The sequence below is a fragment of the Rhodamnia argentea genome, chromosome 6 (genome assembly GCF_020921035.1).
Source record: "Rhodamnia argentea isolate NSW1041297 chromosome 6, ASM2092103v1, whole genome shotgun sequence".
Taxonomy (NCBI): Eukaryota; Viridiplantae; Streptophyta; class Magnoliopsida; order Myrtales; family Myrtaceae; genus Rhodamnia; species Rhodamnia argentea.
The window spans coordinates 12,797,407-12,822,498 of record NC_063155.1 but is presented as its reverse complement, the minus strand read 5'-3'; the positions used below and the strand labels follow the sequence as shown (position 1 = coordinate 12,822,498).

The 25,092-nt window shown below is 41.2% G+C and overlaps 2 protein-coding genes across 2 annotated transcripts in view; one reads left to right on the top strand and one right to left on the bottom strand.

Annotated features, from left to right (window-relative positions):
• The window catches only part of LOC125315611 (ABC transporter B family member 10-like), a 54,339-nt gene extending 38,045 nt beyond the window's left edge, over positions 1 to 16,294 (bottom strand). The window contains exon 1 of the mRNA XM_048281043.1: positions 16,101 to 16,294. Coding sequence (XP_048137000.1) covers positions 16,101 to 16,257 — 157 coding nt within the window. The 5' untranslated portion in view covers positions 16,258 to 16,294. The remainder of the gene's footprint in view (positions 1 to 16,100) is intronic.
• A 7,847-nt stretch (positions 16,295 to 24,141) lies between these two features.
• On the top strand, positions 24,142 to 24,881 carry LOC115725880 (ethylene-response factor C3-like). Its single transcript, XM_030655522.2, has one exon. The coding sequence runs from the start codon at positions 24,168 to 24,170 to the stop codon at positions 24,852 to 24,854; it is 687 nt and encodes a 228-aa protein (XP_030511382.1). The 5' UTR covers positions 24,142 to 24,167; the 3' UTR covers positions 24,855 to 24,881.
• Positions 24,882 to 25,092: the final 211 nt, after the last annotated feature.

The window sequence follows — 25,092 nt, the reverse complement described above, 5'->3', positions numbered from 1 at the left end:
TCCCTTAGTGTTCTTTGAGGTAATCCATTATTGCTGAGAGTCATGCAAGAGGTCTAGTTGCGCACTTTGGGGTGGATAAGACGATGGCCTTGATGTGTGAGCACTTTTATTGGCCCCGTATGGAGCGTGATGTGACTCGATTTGTAGAGAGATGTAGAGTATGTCATTTGGAAAAAACTAGAGGCATCAATGCTAGTTTATATATGCCTCTCCCTATCCCAATTGCACCATGGGAGGGTGTCGGCCTTGATTTCATCTTGGGATTGCTAAGAACACAGGGGAACAAAGAATCTATAATGGTGGTTGTCGATAGATTTTCGAAGATTGCACACTTTATTCCCTTTAACAAGACATCCGATGCTTCACAGGTCGCTCAATTGTTTTTGCGGGAGATTGTTAAGTTACATGGCGTTCCCAAAACCATAATCTCTGTTCATGATGTGAAGTTTGTGTGTCACTTTTGGCGTACTCTTTGGAAGCACATGGGAACCAAATTGTAGTTTAGTTTCTCTCACCATCTCCAAACTAATGGGCAAGTTGAAGTTGTAAATGGAAGTTTGGGGAACCTACTGCGTAGCTTGTTGGAGATAGCCTGCAACGAAATGCCCGAGTCCGAATTCAGAATGTCACAACTCTAGAGAGATCAATTCCGAGCGAAATTACTGAAATACATCGATGCTCATTTTATTCATTCATAAACTTCAAAATGGGGTCAAAATTCAGAATGTCACAACTCTTTCTCCCTTACAAAAATTTCGTTCTCGAAATTTACAATCTAACTAACTACTCAAATAGATAGGGGTATTAACATCTCATCGCTTCCTCACTCTCCCAGTAGCTCCTTCGATTACGTGGTGCTCCCGGATCACCTTTACCAACGAAATTGTCTTGCTCCTCGGGACTTGCTCTTTTTTGTCGTCAACTCTGACTGGTCTTTCCACATACGTCACTCGATCGTCGACTTCTATAACTTCATGGTCCAATACATAAGTCGGGGTTCGGCTCGTACTTCCTCAACATCGATACATGAAAGATGTTGTGAACCCGCGACAAGTTTGGCGGCGGGGAAAGGCGGTAGGCCAAAGTTCCAATTCGTTCCAAAATTTCGAAAGGACCTATGTATCTCGGACTCGCCTTTCCCTTCTTTCCAAATCGGGATAATCCTCGCATTGGTGACACCTTAAGAAAGACATGGTCCCCAACTTGGAATTCCAATGGTCTACGCCGCTTGTCCGCATAACTTTTCTGTCGACTCTGATCAATTTTCAACCTTTCCCCGATCACTTCACCGCCTCAACCGACTGTTCCACTAATTATGGCCCGTGATACTTCTTTCACCAACCTCATCCCAGCATATCGGTGTTCGGCGTTCTGCAAGCTCCGCCATACAATGCTTCAAATGGTGCCATTCCGATAGTCTGCTGGTAATCGTTGTTGTAGGCAAATTCGACCGGGTGTAACTGCTCTTCCCAACCTCCTTTAAAATCTATAACACACGCTCGCAACATATCCTCGAGCGTCAGAATCGTCCTTTCCGATTGTCCATCGGTTCGAGGGTGGTAAACTATACTATACTGCGGTTTAGTCCCCATAGCTCCCCGAAGACTTTTTCAAAAGGTCGCTATGAACTTCGGATCCCTATCCAACATAATTGTCACCGGTACTCCGTGGAGACGAACTACATGTCTCATGTACAACTCAGCGTACCTATCCGTGGCGAAATCCTTCTGTACTGCCGGAAAATGTGTGGACTTAGTTAGCCTGTCAACGATTACCCAAATCGAGTCGTGCCCTCTTTAACTTCTCTTTAACTCCATCACAAAGTCCATCGTCATGTATTCCCATTTCCATTTGAGAATTTCTAGAGGTTGCAACATTCCACCAGGCTTCAATGTTGCGCTTTTACTTGCTAACACGTCAAACACTTGGCCACATGCTTAGCCACATCCACCTTCATTCCATTCCATCAATAGTTCTGATGGAGGTTCTGATACATTTTCGTGCTACCCGGATGAATACTCTAATTACTCCGGTGAGCTTCTGATGAGATCCTTTCCTTTAGCTCCTCATCACTAGGCACGTATAACTGTCCACAAAACTTCAAGATCCCATCTTCGGATACTTGAAATTCAGGTTTCCTCTTCGTTGCATCCATTTCCAGGATCTTCATAATATCAAGGTCCGCAGATTGTAACGCCTTAATCCTCTCCTAAAACTCGGGTTCGATCTTCAAGGTAGCTATCGGGCTAGATAAATGACAGACCTCAAACTTGAACTCTGAATCCCTCATTCCTTCCAATAGAGACCATCCTTTAACCATTAACTGCGTGATACTTGATTTCCGACTAAGCGCATCCGTAACCTTATTCGATTTCTCGGGGTGATACAAGATGTCGTAGTCGTAGTCCTTCAACAGCTCCATCCATCTCCATTGTCTCATATTCAACTCCTTTTGGGAAAACAAGTACTTTAAGCTCTGATGGTCCATATAGATCCGAAACTTCTCTCCACATAAGTAATGTCTCCAAATCTTCAAGGCAAAGATAATCGCAGCTAGTTCCAAATCGTGCGACGGATAGTTCAGTTCATGACACCTTAATTATCGCGATGCGTAAGCAATGACTCTTCCATGTTGCATTAAAACGCATCCCAATCCTTTTAGCGACGCATCACTATGGATTTCGAATCCTCTAGGTCCAGGCGGTATCGTTAGCACCGGCACGGTAGTCAACCTATGTTTAAGCTCTTGAAAACTCCTTTCACACTTATCCATCCATTCAAACCGCTTATCCTTCTCCTTTAGCCCAATCAAAGGAGTAGCTATCGAGGAGAACTTCTCCACGAACCTCCCGTAATATCCGACCAATCCAAGAAAACTTCTAATCTCCATAACCGATGTCGATCCGAGCCAACTCGTAACAACTTCGATCTTCGCAGGATCCACGGATATCCCATTTCTAGAGATCACATGTCCAAGGAATGCTACCTCATTTAACTAGAGCTTGCACTTACTAAACTTAACGTAAAGTGCGTGTTCTCTTAAGGTCCGTAGGACTATCCTTAAGTGTTGCTCATGTTCCTCAAAGCTCCTCGAGTATATTAGTATATCATCTATGAATACGATAATGAACCGATCCAAAAATTCCTTGAATACTCGATGCATTAAATCCATGAAGGCGGCTGGGGCATTAGTCAATCCAAACGGCATGACCGTAAACTCGTAGTGCCCATACCTCGTCCGGAAATCCGACTTCGGTATGTCGTCCTTAATCCTCAGCTGGTGGTAACCAGTCCTCAAGTCTATCATGGAGAACACTGCGGCTCCTTGCAGTTGATCAAACAAGTCATCTATCCTCGGCAACGGGTACTCGTTCTTGACAATGACTTGATTTAACTGTCTATAGTCAATGCACAACCGCAAAGACCAGTCCTTTTTCCTTACAAACAACATCGGCACTCCCCATGGCGATACGCTTGGACGAATAAATCTTTTGTCTAGTAGTTCTTGCATCCGAACCTTTAATTCCTTTAACTCCGACAAGGACATCCTATATGGTGCTTTCGAGATTGACTCCGTCCTAGGGGCTAGTTCGATCACGAACTTTATCTCCCTCTCTGGTGGTAGTCCCGGTAATTCAATAGGAAAAACATTCGGAAACTCATGCACCACGGCTATGTCTTCCAACTTTGGTTCCTCGATCGTCGGATCAACCATAGCGGCTAAGTACGCTTGGCATCCTTCGTCCAAAAGCTTTGTCACTTCCAAAGACGAGATCAAAGAGATCGAGGTTCCTTCTCGACTCCCTACAAATTCGAATATAGGGCGATCGGTCCGGTGAAACCCGATCACCATGCTCCTACAATCCATAATGGCCTTTATCTTACACAACCAATCCATCCCAATAATTACGTCAAAGTCATACATGGTCAACATAGGTAGGTCTATTCTTTCTTCGCCACCACCAATTACTATCTTACAATTTGAGCATCCTAGCGAAACCAAAACGTTTATCCTTTAACGGGGTGGTAATATGCAATACTACACCCAATGGTTCCAATTTCATATTAGCCAATTCAGCAAATTGTGCGGACACAAACGAATGTGATGCTCCAGGGTCGGACAATGCATAGGCAGCATGATCGCATAATGTAACGGTATATGTGATCACGCTTGGCGCATTCTCCGCCTCCTTGCGTGCCACATCATATACTCTTCCCTGAGTTGATGGTCTATTCGGGTTATTCGGCGGAGAGCTCCCGTCGGCGATCTATCTTGGGGTCGTTGTCCTTGAAACCGTGGTCCCGCAGCTTGATTCGAGCAAGTTCTCATCCGATGGCCTAGCTGGCCACACTTGAAGCATGCACTCGTTCTACTCGGGCAAGGTCCGTTTCCATGCTTTCTTCCGCACGGGCGGCAATTCCGATTGGACCGATGAACAGGCTTCCCAATATTTTTCCTGATTGGAGGGACAAAGCGCCCGTTACTCGCCATTGGCCTCTTGCCAAACTGTCGATTGTCTTTGATAGGAGCGAACCGCGATCCAAATGCGGCAGCCTTATCCTTCATATCCCTTTCAATCATTTGACCTCATTCATACATTTCGTTGTAGGTCCTCCCGTTTAGTTCTATCATCCGACTATGAAGGTCGGGCCTCGGCCCATCTCGTAATCTCCGCGCTTTATCTATCGAATTCTCCACCATCCGCGGTGTGTACCTTGACAACCTTGCAAACTCCACTTCATATTGATTGATCGTGAGTTGGTTCTGGCGAAGTTGTTGGAACTCTATCGCCTTCCGCTCCCGAGTGATCTCCGAGAAGTATTTTCCATTAAACGCCTCAGTGAAGGTGGTCTAGTTAAGGGCGGTGCCCTAGGGAAAAACTCCTCCTCTAGTGGCCTTCCACCAATCATCAGCGGTACCTTCCAGTTGGTAAACCGCAAGAGTCACTTTTTCTTCCTCCGTGCATCCCGAAACTTCGAAAGCCTTCTTTAGCTTTTCGATCCATCGATGCGCCATCTCCGGATCTCCAGCACCATTAAACCGAGCCGGTTTCAACTTTAGGAACTGTTCTACCAATTGGCTCATCGGACGATTCACATTCCTGTTTCCTCCTCCGTGATTATTCCCGTTTCCTCCGTTGTTCCCATTCGCCAAGTTAGCAACAGCGATAGTAGCCTCGGCGGCCTGAGCAATGGCAGCGGCTCTCTCTTGAGCTTGCCTGCCCATTAGGTTTCTGATCTCTTCTAAGGCTCTAAGGACTCCATCAATCCTTGCATCTTCTACTACTGGTTCCCTCGAGGTAGAACCCCCTCTTGTTCCTCTATTCCAATTGGTCATCTTTGCTAATCCTCACAACACCTAATACTCCTATAATTCCATCCGGGAATTGGAGACCTAAGACAACGACTAAGTTTAACAAGCCTAAGCCTCTCATCAAGGCGGTAGTCACAACCACGCGAACAACTTAGCAGGCAAACAATCAAGCAACCAAGAGATTCACATTCAAAGGTTCATGTTCATACCTCGAGTCCAGACGCATCCGCAACTCAACAAATCACAATCAATCGTCCACTCGTTCATTAAACAGCACACCAAGCCACAACATTCAGCCCCAAGTACGAAGTTCTATAGTCTTATAATCACCCAACGTGATGCCAATCCAATATACCAGTCACAAACATCAATTCATATGACATGCATTTCGTGTCTAACTCTAGCGAATCCCTAAGATCTCGCTACCCGGTCGTTCCAAAGTCATCACTCCTTATTACTCCAATCCTCAATTAACTTGGATTGAGTTAATCTTGCTCTGATACCACTTCAATAGGGATGTCATGCCCCGATTCCCTATTTGGGCTCGACAACATCCCGCCACTTTCGTTCGCAGAAATTAAACCCAAGATTCAACGACTAAAACTCAACGTAGTATGATATGTACAAGCGGAAGCATAAAACCAAAAACCCGGACAAGTTAAAATAAGATGACTAAGGAACGCAACATTACATAATACAAAGAGTCTTACAACACGAGGAATAAAATAAAAGACTAAGGGTTCGACAAAAGTGGTATAAGCCAAAAGGGTTCTACGACCTAAACCCAAAGGAACATCCAAAAAACTAGGTACTACCACTATACCTAGGGACCGGGCTCGCTATCCTTAGATAGGTCCTCATCGCCTACTGGTTCGTACTCTGAGTAATCGTGTGACTCGAAGACCATTGGAACAAATTCCTCTTCTTCTTTTTCCACATGCTCAAAATCCGGATCCAGCAGGAAGACCATATCATCTTCGTCTATGGGCTCCAACTCGGGAGGTTCTCCGGGTTCGCCTTCAACATCGGAGCGCTCTACGATCTCCACATCGGCGACAAGATCCGGAGGATGCGATTGATTAACCGCAAGTTCGGCGATGGGGTCAAACACTTCGCCATCGGGAGACATCGGGTTACACCACCCGAGGATCATGCTCCTTGGTATGTCATAGCTCCTCGGTGGCCCTTAAGTCGTATCTTCGTCCCGGTAAAGCCATGCCTCAAAATAATGGGACCTCCACTCTTCATCTCCTTCGTCAACCCATACTCTACTCCATTGCCTAATATAAACCTTATTTTCTCCCATGGGATACTCGGTAATCGAGGTCGTGATGTCCAGCGGCACCGCAAAACGCTTCGGCGGCATGCTCAAGGTCGATGGTATGAAAAGTGGGTCCCGCGACGGGGTGAGATTTAATCCCAGTAAATTGGCCCTAAGCCTACCCTAGGTCTACAGTACCTTTGAGCAAATTATAGGACATGAAAGTCAACCAGAACAATCATTGGACAATTCACACTAAACTCAAGATTGAATTAAAATTGACAAGACACATACTTTCAATCAACGGTCAAATTATCACTAAGACCGAACTTTGACTTAGGCATTTATCAACAGTTCAAATGCAACTCGTGGCAATAATTTCCATGCAACTCAAAATGCTCAACAATCGGGCCCTCGATTATCGCCTCAGGCTTAATAACATATATGTATATATGTGCACTCGCGTTAGCACGCATCAGGTTACCCTCTCAATTCATAGACCCGCGTTGGTCCGTATCGGGTCGGTCCCGCATTAATACGCATCGGGACGGTCTCGCGTTAGTACGCATTAGAACGGGTACAAACCCCGCGATTATCGCATCAAGGTATGATGTGCATACATACTCATCATATATTTCAGTCGATTATAAACCCCGTGTTAATACGCATCGGGGTATTCATAAGCATACTTTCACAACCATAGCATACAATTTCATTCCGTGTCCACCATATAGTCGACCCACAATTTAATACTTCATGATCGAGTATAAGGGGAAATTAAGCCACATTTTCAATAATTGGTTCGCGCTATTCACCCATAACCGAAAATCACTATAGCAATTCAACAGCTTTCTTATCATCTTTCAGCCAACAAATTAAGTTCGAATTGCTCAAAAATTTCAGCCCACACAATAATGTCACATAACATTCCCAATTTGCCCAACATTGAAATCTTAAGGCTCTTCACATAAATTTCCCAAGTCAAATCTCCATTTCTCACACATGGCCGAGTATACAATATGTCCACCAGCAATTTCATTTATTTCACAACTCATTCAAGCGCAAAATTCCAACCATAGCAACATGCACCAACTTGACTTTCAAAAGCGCTCATTTCCGAGGATAACCTATTCGGCCCTCACCCAACACAATAGGTCCATCATCCTACACCTATCCCACCATGATACATGCATATTTCTCCTCCACACTCCACAAACCTAAATCGGCCATAGCAACTCAAAATCGGTTCCCCCCATAAATCACGCCCAACAGCCCATATTCTCACCAAAACAACGTCTCAACAAGCGCTTTAGTATCCTATAGTCCTAAGGTAAGATTAGGAGCCACTTACCACTTGATTTGATGAAGACAAATTGGAGAATGAGCCTTCACTTTGCGCGACCGGAATCCGGGCACAAGGGGGCTAATTCGGTTTGAACAAAGCATTACAAGTTTAGCCACTAATACACCCTTAAACCTTAGTTAAACACTAGACCAAGACCTCTCAAGACCTAAACCAAGCTTAGAGGATCATTTACCTCAAGAATGAGCTAAAATAGCCCACAAAATTGGTGATGGGCAGCAACGATTTTTGGCGGTCCTGGGCGATGGTTCGCGACATTTCAAGCGGCCGAAGGAGTGGTGGTTCGTGGAGGTTTGGTGGTGACGTGATGGTGGCTGGAGTAGGTCACGGTGGTGATGCAAGAGGCGGTGTTCGAGCGGTGAGCAACCGGTGGGGGAGGAGAGAAAATCGAGAGAGTGAGAGAATGAGAGTGTGAGGGAAATGAGGGAGTGTTCAGCTAAAGAGGAAAGGGAGAGAGTGAGAGAATGGTTCAGAATCAAGAGAGAAAGAGAGGGATGTGAGTGACAAGATGGTGGAGTGCAATCTTAGATAAATAGTGGGTGAATAGTAGTAGTGGTTAATGAGGTTTTTGGGGAAATGTTTAGCACATGGTAAATTGATCTTGCAAGAGCACTCTTGATCAATATGCCCCTAGATATTTTTGGCCAAGAGGGTAGGGGGTTAAAAGAAGAAAATTCCCTCATCTATTTCCAAAGAGCAGAACAAACACTCGGGGGCAAAATGGTGAATTCCACCTCGCAGTCCAAATTTCACTTTTCTAATTCATGTGGAGCGCTAAACAATCTTTATCGTCTTTGATGAGACGCCGTCCAATTTATTAATAGCGGAATCCTTAAATGTTCGGCCTCTAATCTCGAAGTCTACTTCGCATTCAAAATCGACCGATTGAGAATTCAAGACATTTCGGATCGACGGGCAGCTCTTAGGAGTTACGCGTATCGATCCGTGAGTAGCATCACATTTAAGAGTTATTCGAACCATGGCGACCCCGATTGTCATGTAATTGTGAGGGTAAATTGCTAGTTCCAAGGACGCGATCGTCAGAAAATCAGTTCGGGGTCATTCGCAATCCAAGCTATGGTATAGCGGAATCACCCGCAATCCAATTGCATGATACTAGCAAATCGTTCTGACACCGATTTTGGATTGGTCCGCGATGGCCCAAAATATACCCTCGACAATCCTTATGGTCAAAGTACTAATCCGCGGTCGAATTCTTTAGTCCACATACTTAGATCTTATTTAGTCATCCCCTTCAGGTCAATCAACTCTAGAGAGATCAATTCCGAGCGAAATTACTAAAATACATTGATGCTCATTTTATTCATTCATAAACTTCGAAATGGGGTTGGAATTCAGAATGTCACGATTACGGTAAAAAATATTTCATATAATCATTTCACAAAACCATCTGACACAATCCCCGAATCTCCGGGAATCAACCTCCAATAATTCCTTGATGCAATCTAGACCTCTACATGGCACACCATTGCAGGAAAATATAAACAACACATCACTTACACAGACGAGATCTTCTCCAAGAAAAACTTCAAAGGTATCACAATAGACTTTCACTAATTACCATCAGGCATTTCGGGCATTTTTTTGCCAATGGCATCTCAACTCATTCATCACCATATTTCATTTCAATACTCGAGTTGCAATGCCATGTTTACCGTTTCCAGTTCATTTGAGTTTAGAACTCTTTAAATTCATTTCAAACATTGAAATCAATGCAACTTTTACTTTTGGAAACCATTTTGTTTCAAAAGTACAATACAACTCAAACTCGAAATCATTTCGAATCAAAATCGAGAACGTTCCGACATCTAAAAATACTTTTGGATTTCAAAAACTTAAAATCACTCAGATTTTCATAATCATTTCGATACATAATTGAGAACAATATTAGACCTACTACAATACTTAGACCCATTCTTTCAATATATAACCTGATTCATTCCCGTCTCCCTATCACTCTGCTCTGAGATGATAGCTAGGAGCCACCCATTGTACATGACTTATCTTTGCTCTAGCATACACTCCCCAAATTGGACATAGGTCGAGTTGCTATAATTCATCTTGTCCCCCCGCCACTTGGGTCCGAAATGATAGGCAAGAACCGCCCCTTTGCACATGTCTTATCTCTGCCCTAGTATACACTCCACGAGTCGAACACAAGTCAGGTTGCACAGTTTATCCCCAAGTCATACACTTACAAAGAAAGTCTCATTTCAACACGTCACATACCATGTATCCACGATTTTTAAGTATCCCGCCAGCTCATCCCATACCAAGCTAACAATTATTCAAGTCCGATATAAAAGCAACGACATGATCATGCATGCACATTTTCAAACTCAATATAATTTTGATGCAATTAAGTACGTGCAATGCTTATTATTCAAATTTAAACCATGTACATCATAAATCCACAACTTAGACTCATCTATAACCATCAAGTGATTATCTCACAAATATTAATAGCTTAGATTCATATATATTACTTGATCACTTTCATATCAACCATATTCCACACTACTCAAAATCAATCTCTAAATTTCATTAGATATCCAACATAGATTCAAGTCTATAATCCACAAAATCATTCGCCTTATTCCAAATCCTCCTCAATCGAATATCTATAGCTAATCCTCAACTTCAATGATTCACACGTAGGAGTAAATCTCAATAACTTCACTCGAGGTAAACCATTGCCATCAGAATCTATCATCCAAATCCAGGTGATTGCATTGTTATATCCACAAATTGCCATAACAATAATCAAACTTAGGTAGTGATCAACAAATTCTTGAAACGGTCATAAGTTGTCACTATTCCCCGACCAATATAATCACATGCACTTGTAGTTTTAAATGTGCACGTTCATACCAAACACTTCATCCACTAACGCACCTTATCACACCATGAATCACTCTGATGCCAAAAAAGGATGTGACGTCCCATACCGCCATCACCCCAGTAGAAAGGCTTTCCAAAACCTCGCTCTCTTCTTTAGTTAATCTTTCTCCTTAATCAGAGTAATTGGCGCATACAGTAGCTCTAAGTAAAAACAATCAAGCGGCCATATGGATACAAGTGCATGGAAAACAAAACATCAAACTACGGGCACACCTATACAAAGGGTATGGCCTTTTCATGGTTTACTAACCAAATGCACACATTTCAAACAGCACACTTTTATTCATAACTCGTTTATTTCAAACTCGCCATCCACACCCTATTACATGTTCATATAACTACTCACTTTATTTACAAAATTTACATGGGAGGAGTACAACAGAGGGCATTCTATCTCGAATTTCTAGAATCATCATCCACAACCTCCATCACTCCGACCATCTTGGGCCAACTCATCTGAAAAATGGTTAATCAACGTAAGTAAGCTCCTCTACAAGTAGAATCCATAGGCCAAACAACTAAACCAATTATAACATTACAAATTTGAAGATCATCTAAGACAACCAAACATATCACACATCAACGGTAGATATTAGAATCCTACCAAAGCAAACACGAACATCATAGATAATAGATTTCAGAATCATATTCGAAGCATATATACTACAAATATCATTTTCTAGAATCCAATTGCCACATCCCGAACCCTACGAACACGACAACATCCCCTGTGGCCACGCTTAGGTACAGTTCTCCAAGATTTTAAGGCCAACAACTCACGAAGTAACATGAATGATAAGCACATGCAGAAGCAAAAACAAAAATCCATACAAAACAAATCTCAATACGATGCTTTGGGACGGTATAAGCAAACTTCTATACATATAAACATTTCTTTATTACATAAACCAAAATCCGAGGCTTCAGAGGCCACCGTACAAGCCTATGACCACCTACAACAAAAGATCAAGTGGTCGAAGCCTAACTCCTCTTCTAAAAAGTACTCACCAAAAAGGTCAAGAAGCCAACTACCCTAGGCCCCGTCATCACTATCCTCCGATAAAGTCTCCAGCTCCTCTTCCACGTCTATCTCATATGACAACTCCACATCCGATGGTTCCACGATCTCCACGTCCTCTTTTGGCTCCACATTCTTCGAGTCGGACTTCGAGTCTTCGGGACCAACATCGGGGCTTGTCACCAAGCCATCGGGAGGGCCAGACCGAGTGAGATCTCATTCCCCAACTCCATCATAGGGAATGTTGAAACCCTTCAGCGGTTCTATCAAGATATCATGATGCATGTATGTCCATGCCAGGTACGTATGGGGCTTTCAAAAATTCTCTTCTACATCTACCCGGATAGTCGTGGTATGCCTATAATACGGTTTGTCTTCTCCACGGGATACTCCGTGATTATCGTTTCCATGTCCCGGGTTATCCCAAACCTCCGTAGTGGGTCGTTCATTGTCGAGGTGGGGGATCTAAAAAAAAAGGTAACCCATGACGAAATGAGAATGAATCTCAGTAAGAAAGCCTCTAATCCTAGACTAGGACAATAGTACCTCCGGACACATCCTAGGTGAGCAGTTTTCAACAAATTCTCACTCAGCCAATAGAACACACAAAAATAATTTCAAGAAATAAACTTCATTCTTTCTTCCAACTCACTACGCCTTTAATAAGGCCACGTTACTCAAAAGCCCGTATTTAACACATCGGGCTACGGTATAAATGGACAGACCCACATAATAACGCCTCAGATCAATATAACCCCCATAATAACGCCTCAGGTTAATGTCCCGCGTTTAATGCTTTAGGATAAAATAATAAATAGTACCCCGCATAATAACACCTCGGGGTAAAATATGATCTTATAAATACAAACCCCGCATAATAACACTTCATGGGATAACTTTCACACTCACGCTCGATTTTTCCTTATAAAGACCATATACAAAAAATAATCACTCGATCAACCCATCGGTACCACACGATCACATAAAACCTCCCGAACAATCAATCTAAACCACACGATCTTGCTAAACTTCCCGATTAGCAGATTGAGACCACACGATCTCACTAATTTTCTCAAATAAACGATCGGGACCACACGATGTCGTTATACTCTCCAATCGCTCAATCGAGACTACCCCGATCTTTCTAATTATACCAATCACTCACTTGAGACCACCCGATCTAATTATACTGAAGCAATATTTGATCGGTACCACGTGATTCACTCACATTGAATAAATAATTAATCGAGACCATCTGATTAAATCACATCAAAGCTATCGCCCAATCAGAATCACACGATTAATTTAAACTAACGCAACCATTACTATGTACCATATGATTAAACTAAGCTAACATAGTAATTAATCGGGACCATACGATCGAATTATACTAGAGCAACAATTAATCGAGTCCACAAGATTCAGATGTCATAAAGTAACAATTAATCTAAGCTATACGATTCAATTATTCTAAGGCAAGAATTAATCATGTCCACATGATCAATCATCATAAAGAAGCTTTCAATCTTGGCCACCCGATTCCACTCATAAAGAACTATTCACTTGAAGACCACATGATTCTCTCTCTCTCTCCTCACTAATTTCGGCCAACATGCTTGAAGGACACAATCAAGAAATTTTTCACCCAAAACTACTCAAGTCTAAATCCTTTAGCATCCTAACTACCTAATCAAGGTTTAGGAACTAGCTTACCTTAAATTTAGAGCAAAAACTAGGGTGAAAGTGGTGAGAAAACACGGCTTGGGCGGGGGCACCGGCGGTGTCCTTCTCGGCCGGGGCTTATCCACGGCGGTTACGGCGGTTCAACGGCGGCGCCCGGGTGTTCGATGGTGGCTAAGGGTTCACACGGGGCTAGCGGTTGATCGGCGGTGGTGGTGGCTTCGGCTGGTATTCGGCCGAATAGAGAGAGAGCAGTGAGGGAAACTTGATACAATTATGAAGATGGAGATGAAGATAATAAAGATAATATGTTATGATAGTTTTAGGTAGATATTTTGGGTTGAATAATTGGTCTTGAAAAAGAAGAGAGAGAGTCTTGTGGGGAGTCTTATGTGTCCACCAATAATTCACTTCAATTTTGCTCTTGAAATCCAAGAAGAGCGTTTTGGTAATTTCCTACCCAAGTTGACTAGTCAAAATTTTGGCCATGAGGGGGAAAAGACCAAAATGCCCTTTGATCGAAATAGCTTGATGCGTATTTTCCAAGGGTAAATGCGTCTTTTCTCATTTCTAGTTTAAATTTCACTTTTCTAACACTTTGGGGCGAACCGCGAAGTATCCGAACTTCGGATGAGGTAACGTCCAAAATATAATTATTAGAATTCCTAAAGGTCCGACGTCTAATTTCAAAATCCGATTCGCGATCAATATCGATTAATTGAAATTTCAGCGCATCTCAAACTAACGGGCGGCTTTTAGGAGTTACGTGTATCGACCCGTGATTAATATCACGTTTAAGAATTACTCGAGCCATGGCGACTTTGGTTGTCATGTAATTGCGAGGGTCAATTACTAGTCCCGATGGACACGATCGTTAGAAAATGATTTAGGGACGTTCGAAACCCATACAAGGTCAAACGGAATCACCCGTGATCCAAGCGTAGGGTATCACCCGAATCATTCTTTAACCATTCTAGGATCTGCTTATAATGGTCCAAAATATTTTCTTGACAATTTTCATGGCCAAAGAGTCGGTCTAGGATCAAGTTCTTAAGTCCACGTACTTTATTTTCCTAGCTAGCCATTTCCATTTGGTTAGTCTTCTCAAGAGGGATCAATTTTAAGCGAGATTTAACTGAAATACATCAATGAGACATTTCATTCATTCATTCAAAGCTTCGAAAGTAAATCAAAATACGGGATGCCACACCAACACTCGCATCCATAATCATAAAAAGCATGGTAGTAAGAATAGAGATCTACTTGCCTCGACGAAGCGAGAAATCAAACAGATGATTAGACAAATGAATAGACGAATGGATGGAAGTGGAACGCTGAACGGCCAAAAGGGCAGATAGCTTAGTGTGGTCGCGCACGAACGGCGCGGGTACGGTGCGGCGATCGGCTTGACGGACTAATTGGCGACGGTGAACGGAGGTCGTGAACGGCAGTGGTACGGCCGAGAGAGAGGGTCGATGGTCTAGTAGAATAACGACAAAATTTTTTACAATAGCTGCTGAAAGAACTAACGGCAATTTCTATTTATAATGGTTTAGTCATCTTAGACCGCTCGGCTTGTAGTCGGTAGCCCGCGAGAGAGTCGCCTTATGATTTGTCATGCTTGTCGGCTACTTGCGGTAGAGTCGACTTATAACGTGTCATGCTTAGAGTTAACAGACTTGTCACCGGCTTCGATTTATTGTGCTTCTACTTTGTCGTGCTTGATTGCTTTGTTGTGTTTACATTAGCCGAATTTCAAATTTTGTGCCAAATAATTTTAAACTATCAAGTACTAACTTGCTCCTATTTTTAGCATATGGAAGGTGTGACATGCGGTTGCCACGTGGACAAACCGCCTTGGCACGTAGTGACACGTGGCCTCATATGTGTCCTCGTGCGGCCACATGTCCCAATGTAGTCCTCGATTATTCCAATTTCATACATACTTGACCCGATGAGACCTAATTCCAACATATCGTGTCACTAATAATACTATCGGGTCCATAAAAATTTCTTAAAAATCATTTAAAAATACCTTGGAGTCCATATAAAGGCTATAATCCGAATTCATTAAATAGTAATTCACCCATAAGCATGTGTGGGTTTTCGGGTCATCACAATAATCCGGCAAGGAAAAGTAATAGAAGGAAAGGAAATTCTCTTGGTAATTCAGTATATCATAAGATTATCTCTTGAAGTTCAATTTATATTTAAGACAAAATAGAGCCGTTGGAAAGCCATTATAAAGCCATTGTAGAATAATAGATGATTTATGAAGAAATAAATCGTACGTTACAAAATCATTATATGACCGTTAGAAAACCATTACACGGCCATTGTAAAACCATTACAAAATAGAAACTTTATAGTCGATTATAACTATTATCAAAGTCTTTAGAAATACATCAAAACTGTTAAAATATCCAACACAAACCATTAAAATTATCAAGAACGCAACTGGTTATCCTCCATTACTAGAATATCGGTTGCGTAGACACGGGTAAAATAGGCATTAGCGATGATTTTGGGTTGAATTAATTACCTGCAAACATCCTTTCCCTGACCCGAAGAGTGAGCCGCCCTCCCATAATGCCAAAGGAACAATGCGCAATCACATGAACAATGATAGTCACTACTGCGGTTGCATAAAACAGCAGAGAAATCTTCTTCACCTCGTGCTTCATCGTCTCCCAACCCATGTAAAAGGACACGAGCTTGGGAGACCTCGAGAGCGAAAAGTGGCGTCTAGACGCCAGCAATAAGAGCACAAACGGTGCCAAACATCCCGTAAATCCAATCAGAACTGAACACGGAGTACAATCTTCTGACAGAAACATGCCTCGGCTTTGGGCTGCTACTATGTCAATGCCACTGCGACCAAGAGGCAACCCTCGCCAGATGCCGGCCCGGGTGAGGGTCGCCCCGATGCTAGCCCATGCGAGGGCAGCTCCTACCTAATGGTGGCGTGGCTGGCCCTCACCTGAGGCTCACGTTGGGTAGGGGAGGAGAAAGGACAAGGAAAAGGAAAAGAAAACAAAGAAAACAAAGGAAAATAGAAAAAGAAGAAAAGGAAAAAAATATAAAATCATAAAAGACGAAAATGCCTTTCAACTAGGCCCTTCCTTGAAATAAGGTGCACTTCATATCTTTATTTGAGAAAATGAGAGCACTTCATATCATTCTTCGGAATTTTCCCCATCCTATCTACATAAGGGCTAGCCCGAAGTATATCTCATATTATATTTTGCTCGGTGTTATCTCCGCAGCATTGGGAAAGAATTCTGTCTGCAAATGTTATGGTAATTTGCTTTTCATTATTTAGAATTTGGAATGTCCTTTACTTTCAAATTCTCGATGTTAATCATATGAATCTTCAATTTTGTTATATTAAACCTACGACGAATTCTTTATATAGGACAAGGCATATGGAGGATTGACTAACTTTTACGGATGTAAACTATTTTTGACGTACATTGGTTAAGGTTTCACGGTAGCTAAATGTGGTGATTTTGACAGGGGGTCAACTCGGTTCGGAAAATTGGCCCAAAAGTCTAAAATTTGTTGCATTTTTTCAATTTAGACATAAATATTTTGATTTTGATAATTGAGTCTAAGACTTTTTACGTTTTGCCAATAAATCTATCTGACCAATTTTAACTAAAAATCGTTTATGTGGACGTCGACTATCCTACGTGACATTTTTTTAAGTTTTTACCTTTTAATTTTTTCCTTTATTCTTTTCTTATGTTTTCCTTCTTTACTTTTTTCTTATTTTCTTATTTTTATTTTCTTATCATTTCTTTTTTTGCTTTTATCCTTTTCACTTTTTCCCTCCGCCAGCCATCCGGATTGGATTCGGGTCATTGCCAGTTTCAGATTGTGTTGGATTTCCAATAGTTCAGATAAGGATCAATTATGATCAGGGACTTTAAGTCGATTATCATATATAGTCTTGTTTGAACTGACTAGTGCAATTGTTTCAAATAAATTTTTTGCATACTATACCTCCTTTGAATGTCGAAGATAGCTATCGATGATTATCCATCGTACTTCTTACTTTGCAATGAGATAATTAGAATAGTAAATTAGATGTAAGAGATTGAAGCTTGAATTTTCATGTATATGAAAAATGTGTGCAACAAGGATACTGTATGAAGATTTGTATGTTTCATGAAAAAAGTAATTATGTGAATTGTTTTTCTTAAAACTGATTGTTTATATCATTTGGATAAATTAGTTAAATAATATTTTTTCATTAGCAACAATAAAATATGCCACAACATTTTCATTGATGATGAAAAAAATTGACCACTAACTTTTCCTAAGGATGTAAATAATTCATTGAGAAATGCTACTAACCTCTATCGACATATGATTGCGGAATTGCCTAGGAATGTGCATTGAATCATCGACGTGTCTTCGATCGAATCTTCAACTCACAGTGGTCAGTATATGATCACAGAGAAAAATATTCACGTTTCAAAACGTAAATGCGATCGATTCTCAAAGGGACGATGTAGCCTTTGTTCGTTTTTTTTGTTCTTGAGAGAGGGAGAGAGGGAAGGAAAGAAAGAACGTAAGTTCGTTTGTATGTTTCTATTCATTTGTTATCTCTCATAACGTGCCCCTCGAAAATTATATTTAACTTCCTTATAGATAAGAAGATGATACCCTTTCAAACGCATCTCTTCGCGAGGCCTCTCAAATGGTGTCTCATATATGCACCCGTTCATGAAACAAACCACATCATAGATGTAATATAACACTATTTTCTATTGAGAAGGATCAATCTCTCTGTCTCTTACGTGCTCTACCTCGATGCGTCGAGATCTCTTTTCACTTGCTGATGCTCAATGATGGAGACTCAGGTTCAGATTCGTGCTAGCGGTTGGGGATGAAGTTGGCGTAAAAGGAAGAGAAAAATGAGAGAGAGAGAGAGAGAGAGAGAGAGAGGCCGTTAGGGAGTTTTGTGTTATGCTAGGAAGATGAATGTGTCCATCTTCTATGGGAAACTATTTTCCCAAGCAGAACCCTTCTTGTCGTCATACATATTGTATGTTCTTGCTCTTTTTTAAGTGGAGGCATAGCAAAACTTCGATAATAAAGATGCTTAGTGGAATCTTAAAACCGTCCGACCGTTTTTTTTTCGTCCCGAGGGTTACTTTTGAATTGGGAGGGCCTTGACAAATTGAAAATGAGTTAAAATTTACCCAGATGACGGCCAACCCACCGTCCACCATATTGTCTTTTGATGTATCGGAGCTAGCGCAGTCTTTTTCCCTTGCCCCCAGGCCCATCCCGGTCCCGGGTAACTTCAGTCGATGGGCCTAGATCAAAGGTCTTGTTGGGCTTATCACTACTTTCATCACGCAATCTGAGATCAATGAAGGAAGGGTTGAGATCCTTCCAAATCGTCAACTAAAGTAGGACTGCTTGTCCAAAGAAAAACCCACGTGGTATCCTGCAGTAGGGGTGATCGATTTTCGGTCCAAGTCTAATCATTGGATCGGTCGCATTTTTTTGTGATTTTTCTTTAAAATTTTCTCATTAATGACATATTCATCGAGTTACCTCTCGTTAATTCAATCGATTAGTTCAAAATGGTGTCTTTTAGCTCAAAGACAACGTGAAAATAGCTTTACTCTTAATTCAATGTGTGTTTTTACATGTTTGTGCGAGGTAAAAGAGAACAATAGTACGGGTTTAGGTTTATATTATTTTTAAAAATATATATATATTATTCAGTCGGGTGTTGGCGGTCTGGTCGCTCCCGATGCACAATGCTAATATTCAGGTAAAAAAATACATCTCTAGCCAGCCATTAATTCACGTCATCCAGCCCATGTGCATCGGGAGCAACTAAGAATTTGTTATTATTTTTTATAGCTCCCCCAATGAATCTAATCAGTTGGGCTGTGCGTCATTCTAACAATTAGAGTCTGCTTCTGATAATTAGAATATCGGTTCCATCCAAGTGCAACTATTGAATGTTGTTGCAAGTAACAATGACGCCCACAATAGAAATTGAGCTGGTAATAAAGGTGAATATCAACTCTAAGGTGAATGAAGTCTTTGGTCCCAAAAAATTGGAACGACGACATTCAACAATTCAAGGACATAGAATATCGTAATTTATGCACCCGAGTACTAAGTCTTGTCTTCTAGTTGGAGGGCAAAGAAAATTGGAAGAACTATTTAGACCTTACAAGACATAAAACAATGTAAAATATAATAGTTTTACTCGAAAAAAAAAATGATTAGCGCAAGCTATATTGATTTACCCAAATTGTTGATATGTATACCTTAAATGCATGGAGAGAATAAACTCGCATACCCTTATAAGATAGGCTTTTCTATAATCAACGACTTGGCCTATATTTATTGATGAATGTACGACGCAAATCTGATTTCTTTATTATCAGTTCCAATAATTCTTTGTTTGGACCGCTCATTCATATTTCGGATTGCACCTTACCGGTTCATGAAATCACGAGTATGTGACTATGTAGCCCCGACACGACAAGGAATCTGGGACACGACACAACACGAGACGCCGACACATGATTGCTAAAAAAATAGAGAATTCCGACATGCTGGGACACGTTATATATTAAATGTATATTTTTTTATTTATACATGATAAATTATTATTTGTATGATTTCACCTGCTTTTTTTATTTCCTAAAAAAAGAATAAAACTAAAATTAAAAAAATTACTAATACAGAAATTAAAGCCCAATTAAAATAAAATGAATTCAGAAAAAAAAAATATCACTAAAAATCAAAACCCTCTCTCTGTGTAAGTCCAAACCCCTTCTCTCTTCTCTTTTTTGTTTCGGTCACAATAAAACCTTTATTCGGTTGAAAGAATTCCCAGCCCAAGCCCCTTGGGCCTCCATCTTGTTGGAATATATAAATATTAAAATCACGCATTCTTTTATAAGCTTAAGCTTTTAGAGCGATTGCTGTGGTCCCATAAAATCTTTCATGGTATCGGAGCGGCGGGAGGTCCCGAATTCAAATCTTTTCGGGTTCTTATTTGCCTCCCCAATGAATATTTTCACTTTTTGTACTAGTCAAAAAGACCAAACTAAGCATGAGGGGGAGTGTTGGAATATATAAATATTAAAATCATCCCTTCTTCCATAAGCTTAAACTTTTAGAGCGATTAGCTGTGGTCCCATAAAATCTTTCACATCTCAAAGTCTATCTCTATAACCCTTCGGTCTCCATCTTCTTCCTCCATCGTCATCCTGTCGCCATTGCAACCAAAAGCAGGAAACCTTAATTTTCCGTCATCGTGGATCTCCAATCCACCTAGTTTCAAGAGGCGTAGTTCACGATTTCCTCAGCCCCGACCCCTCCCACTTCAAAACTCTAATCTCCCATGGTGAGGCGGCGAGGGGCAAGGCGAGACAGAGCCGAGAGCAGAGAGACAAAGAGAAGACTAGGTTAGCAATTTGGGGCTTTTAGATTTTGGTTTCACTTAGCTAAATTTTCTCAAATTACCCGGGACTCGCGTGTCCCTTTTGTTGACTACATGTCGGAAGCTCGGACACGCATTGACCGTGTGTCCAAGCATGTCCCGGCGCTTCGTACACCGATACGTGTACGACACACAAAAAACGCCCTGTACCCCGAGTTCGTGCTACATAGGTATGTGGGCGAGTTAAGCCACAATATTTTATTAAGGGTTTTTTTTGTATTTTTTCTTTAATTTTCTTTTAGCTCGGAGATACAACAAATATTTAGGGAAAATATTTAGTGCAAAGATGCAATAATATTAAGCGCAAAGACATAGTAGAATATTTATGTCGAGATGCGGTAATATTTAGCGTAGAGATGTGGCAGATTTAGCATAGAATAGAGAGAATTAAGAGAAAAGTAAAATAGAGGCCGTGATGGCATTCTGAATGTTCTTATTTTCTTTGTGCCTCGATCTTGTGAGAAGATCAATTGTATTCCTACTTTCTCGAAGACTAGTGAGTAGAGTGCCTTTACGCAGAGATGTGTAGCCCAAGTTTGGATGAACTTCAACAACAAATTTTCTGGTATATTCTTCTAATTTGTTTTTTTATCATTATATTATGCCGGTATTGATCGTTTGCTTGGATTATTTTTCTAGAATTGATATGTGATTCGTAATCGAGTATGTTTTTACAAACCCTAGTTTATTTTCAAGATGAACTTGAAAAAAATATGTTGAAAAATTTAGCAAATGGGATGAACAGTAGAATTAGATCTGAGAAGTGATAGCACTCTTTTTAAGGAATTATTTACCCTACAAAGTTTCTAATGGTTACCGATAAAGAACCTCAGTCTCAAATAAGAATATTATATAGCAATTCTAAAATTTCTTCAAGAATTCTATAGAAAACAATCAGAAAAGAAGACTTTATCTCTTTTGGAAAGAATTGAAAATCTAAAAAAAAAATTGAAGAAGTAAAGTAGTGAAAATGAACAAATAGTTGAATATATAACGAGAAAAGAACACACATTTTCACGTCCGAAAAGTAGTTAATTCTCACCCAACTCTTTGTATCCGAAAATAGTTTACTCGAACACTTTTCATTGTCCGAAAATACAATTTATTTGGACACAAATACTCATTGTCCAAAAACTATTATGTCTGAAAGATTTCAACCCTTTGAAGGTTGTAAAAAATTAATAAAGAATTCAAAAATAAAAAAAATAAAAAAATAAACTTCAATTCCTATATGAACAGTTGCACCATCTCGATGGGGCTTAATAGTTAATTATTATTATACTTTTGAAATAAAAAATCAATTATTGTACAAGTGCCAATTCGAACCATGCAATCCTGCTAAGTGCGCCTAATAATCGCACACCCACACGCAAGTACACCGGGGTCTAATCCACTTACCTATTTTTTTTATTTGAAAGGCTATAATAGCCTTTTAACTAATAAAGTGGCTTACACTCTCTCATCCCTTATGTGGAATAAAAGAAAAGGCACTTTTGTTTGTTTTACGAACAAACTTCAACAAAATATCTAAGCAATAAGGTGATGATGCTATGGTTGTTGTGGACTTCTTTTGACTAATCGCATGAAGCGCTTTGATTGTGGCTCTCCCACTATCGGCGGAAATGTCAATTCGAACTTTTCCACCGAGTGAAGCTTCGCGCGAGGATCCTAGGATTGAGTAGTTAGGACTAATATTAAAGTATGGTCGGGTCTTTCCTTCCTTTCACATCATTAGAATCAGCACATACGTCCAATGTGAGGAAACGAAACATGTTCCAAGTTGTCGTAATCGCTGGGAAAATTCCACTTTCTTTATTGAATTGCATCAGCTTTTTGGGTTTGTTTGTTCTGGACCGATCACAATCGAGAATCAAAACGCTACTTGTTTTCTTCGTGTTTTGTCGAGGAAGTGCCGAGTCCACGAACGTGGAAACGTCTTGACTACCAATGTGGACGGGGACGATAAGAAAGAAATAGGATTTTGTATTGGTTGTCACTATTTTGATTGAGGGATTGCAAGTTCGGATTCCTCGAGGCAGTTCTTTCGGGCAATAGTCATAGATAAGTCTTCGGACTCGTGTGCGCTTTGTCCCTTAGGTCATAGATAAGTGTGAACGCCCCGAGGCACAAGTTTTAGATTCAATAAAACGTATGTTCTCGAAAAATGAAGTAAATTGTTAGTTGTTGTCCTCAGTTCGGTATTGATTCTTTCCACTTGATGGTATTATAAATGTCTCTTCTTTTGTTGAGCTACAATTTTGCAATTAGGATTCGATGGGCCCCCACGAGGCTCACCATGGAATAAGCAAGACATCGGTTGCATCAATTGAAGTTGCAGGGGACTATTGCTACTATAAGCCCCCCAAAAGTCGAAATGAATCATAAACTTTATCATGGTTCCTTCAAATTTCGCTTGGCAGATTGGAGATTACACTAGCATTCTTATCGAAATCACATACTCCATAAATTATAGCTCAAATCGAACATTTCACGATAAAAGTATGGGACCATTATGGTAATGCTTAAAGAGGATCGCTAGCGACCTCTCCATTCTTTTGCCGGCCATAAAAGGGAAATTGAATACTATATGGATGATGTGACACCGGAATAGCTGAACTTTTCCTCTATCTCGTGCCATCCACGGCAGACTATTTTTCTTGCCATGAACTTAGGGAAGGAAAAAGAGGAGAGGGCATTGTCCTTGGACCGCAAGCAACGTAATCAAATCCTTTATTTGGTTAATTCAATTCTAAGAAATTAGTGATCACTATGAAATTGAGACTAATCATTCTAGACTTGATTTTGGTCCAACAACCAGCCGCCATGCTTACATTTGACTCACGTGCTCAATTACTACGTGGCTTTCAAAATGTGGTCTTCCAAATATGAAATCCTATATTGATAACTTAAATTGTCCAATCTCATGTATTAAAATCCTCTGTCCACACCAACAATAACGTACTTCAGAAATTTTTTGTCCCCAGCATCCCACCATGTTTGAATCTTCCCATGTTCAGTTAATCTCCCATAAAATCAAATCCCCACTCTCGTGTATATATAAGAGTCATCTTCTCCGTCACACTGAATCTATCAGCAACGCTATTTCCTTCTTCGCCCTTGAAAATGGAATCTTATTTCTCCCATGACCAAAAACCAAAACTCCCATCACCACCAAACTCCTTCAACGACCCCCAGTCTTTTTATTGGGAAGAGCTTCTCTCTAGCCACAACTCACTCCCTTTCAACCTTGACGACTCTCAAGATAGGCTTCTGTTGGAAGTCATAGCAGAGGGAACCATGAAGGAATCGTGCGAATCTGAGTCCGCATCCTCGACCGGAGTTGGCGACGAGGAGGTCACTTCGAGCCTCGCGACTGCAAAGCTAGAGTCGAAGAGGAAGTCCTACCGAGGCGTGAGAAGGCGGCCGTGGGGGAAATATGCGGCGGAGATCCGAGACTCGACGCGGCACGGGAACCGGGTCTGGCTCGGGACGTTCGACACGGCGGAGGCCGCCGCTCTAGCCTACGACCAAGCTGCATTCGCACTGCGGGGGTCCTTGGCCGTGCTCAATTTCCCACAGGAAAGGGTTATGGAGTCGCTCAAGGGGATGGAGTATATTTCTGAAGGTGGTTGCTCTCCTGTGGAGGCACTGAAGAGGAGGCATTCCATGAGGAAGAGGCTGTCGGACAAGAGAGACGGAGAGAAAGATGAGGAAATGAGGAATCAGAATCAGGTGGTGCTTGAGGATCTAGGGCCTGAATATTTGGAGCAGCTATTGAGTTCTTCCAAAAGCAGCGACAACATTTGGTGAACAAAGAAAATGTTTTGTCGCCAATTGTCTCCTATAGGAAGGTCTTAAACTGTGTGCATGAACTATAATCGGGGTCCGAAACCCATTCAAATGACGCAACGAAGTCTTCCATCGTTCGACGGATGGGCATTTCTTAGTTGTTTCTGTGGTCAGCTCGATCTGCGATTTCACCGATGTGTCAATTTTACTAGAATATGCCCCCATTCTCGGCTATTGTGTAGGCAATCTCCGACGAAAA

Excerpts from the sequence above, each read along its gene's own strand:
- LOC115725880 (XM_030655522.2), top strand. The coding sequence starts at position 24,168 with ATGGAATCTTATTTCTCCCATGACCAAAAACCAAAACTCCCATCACCA.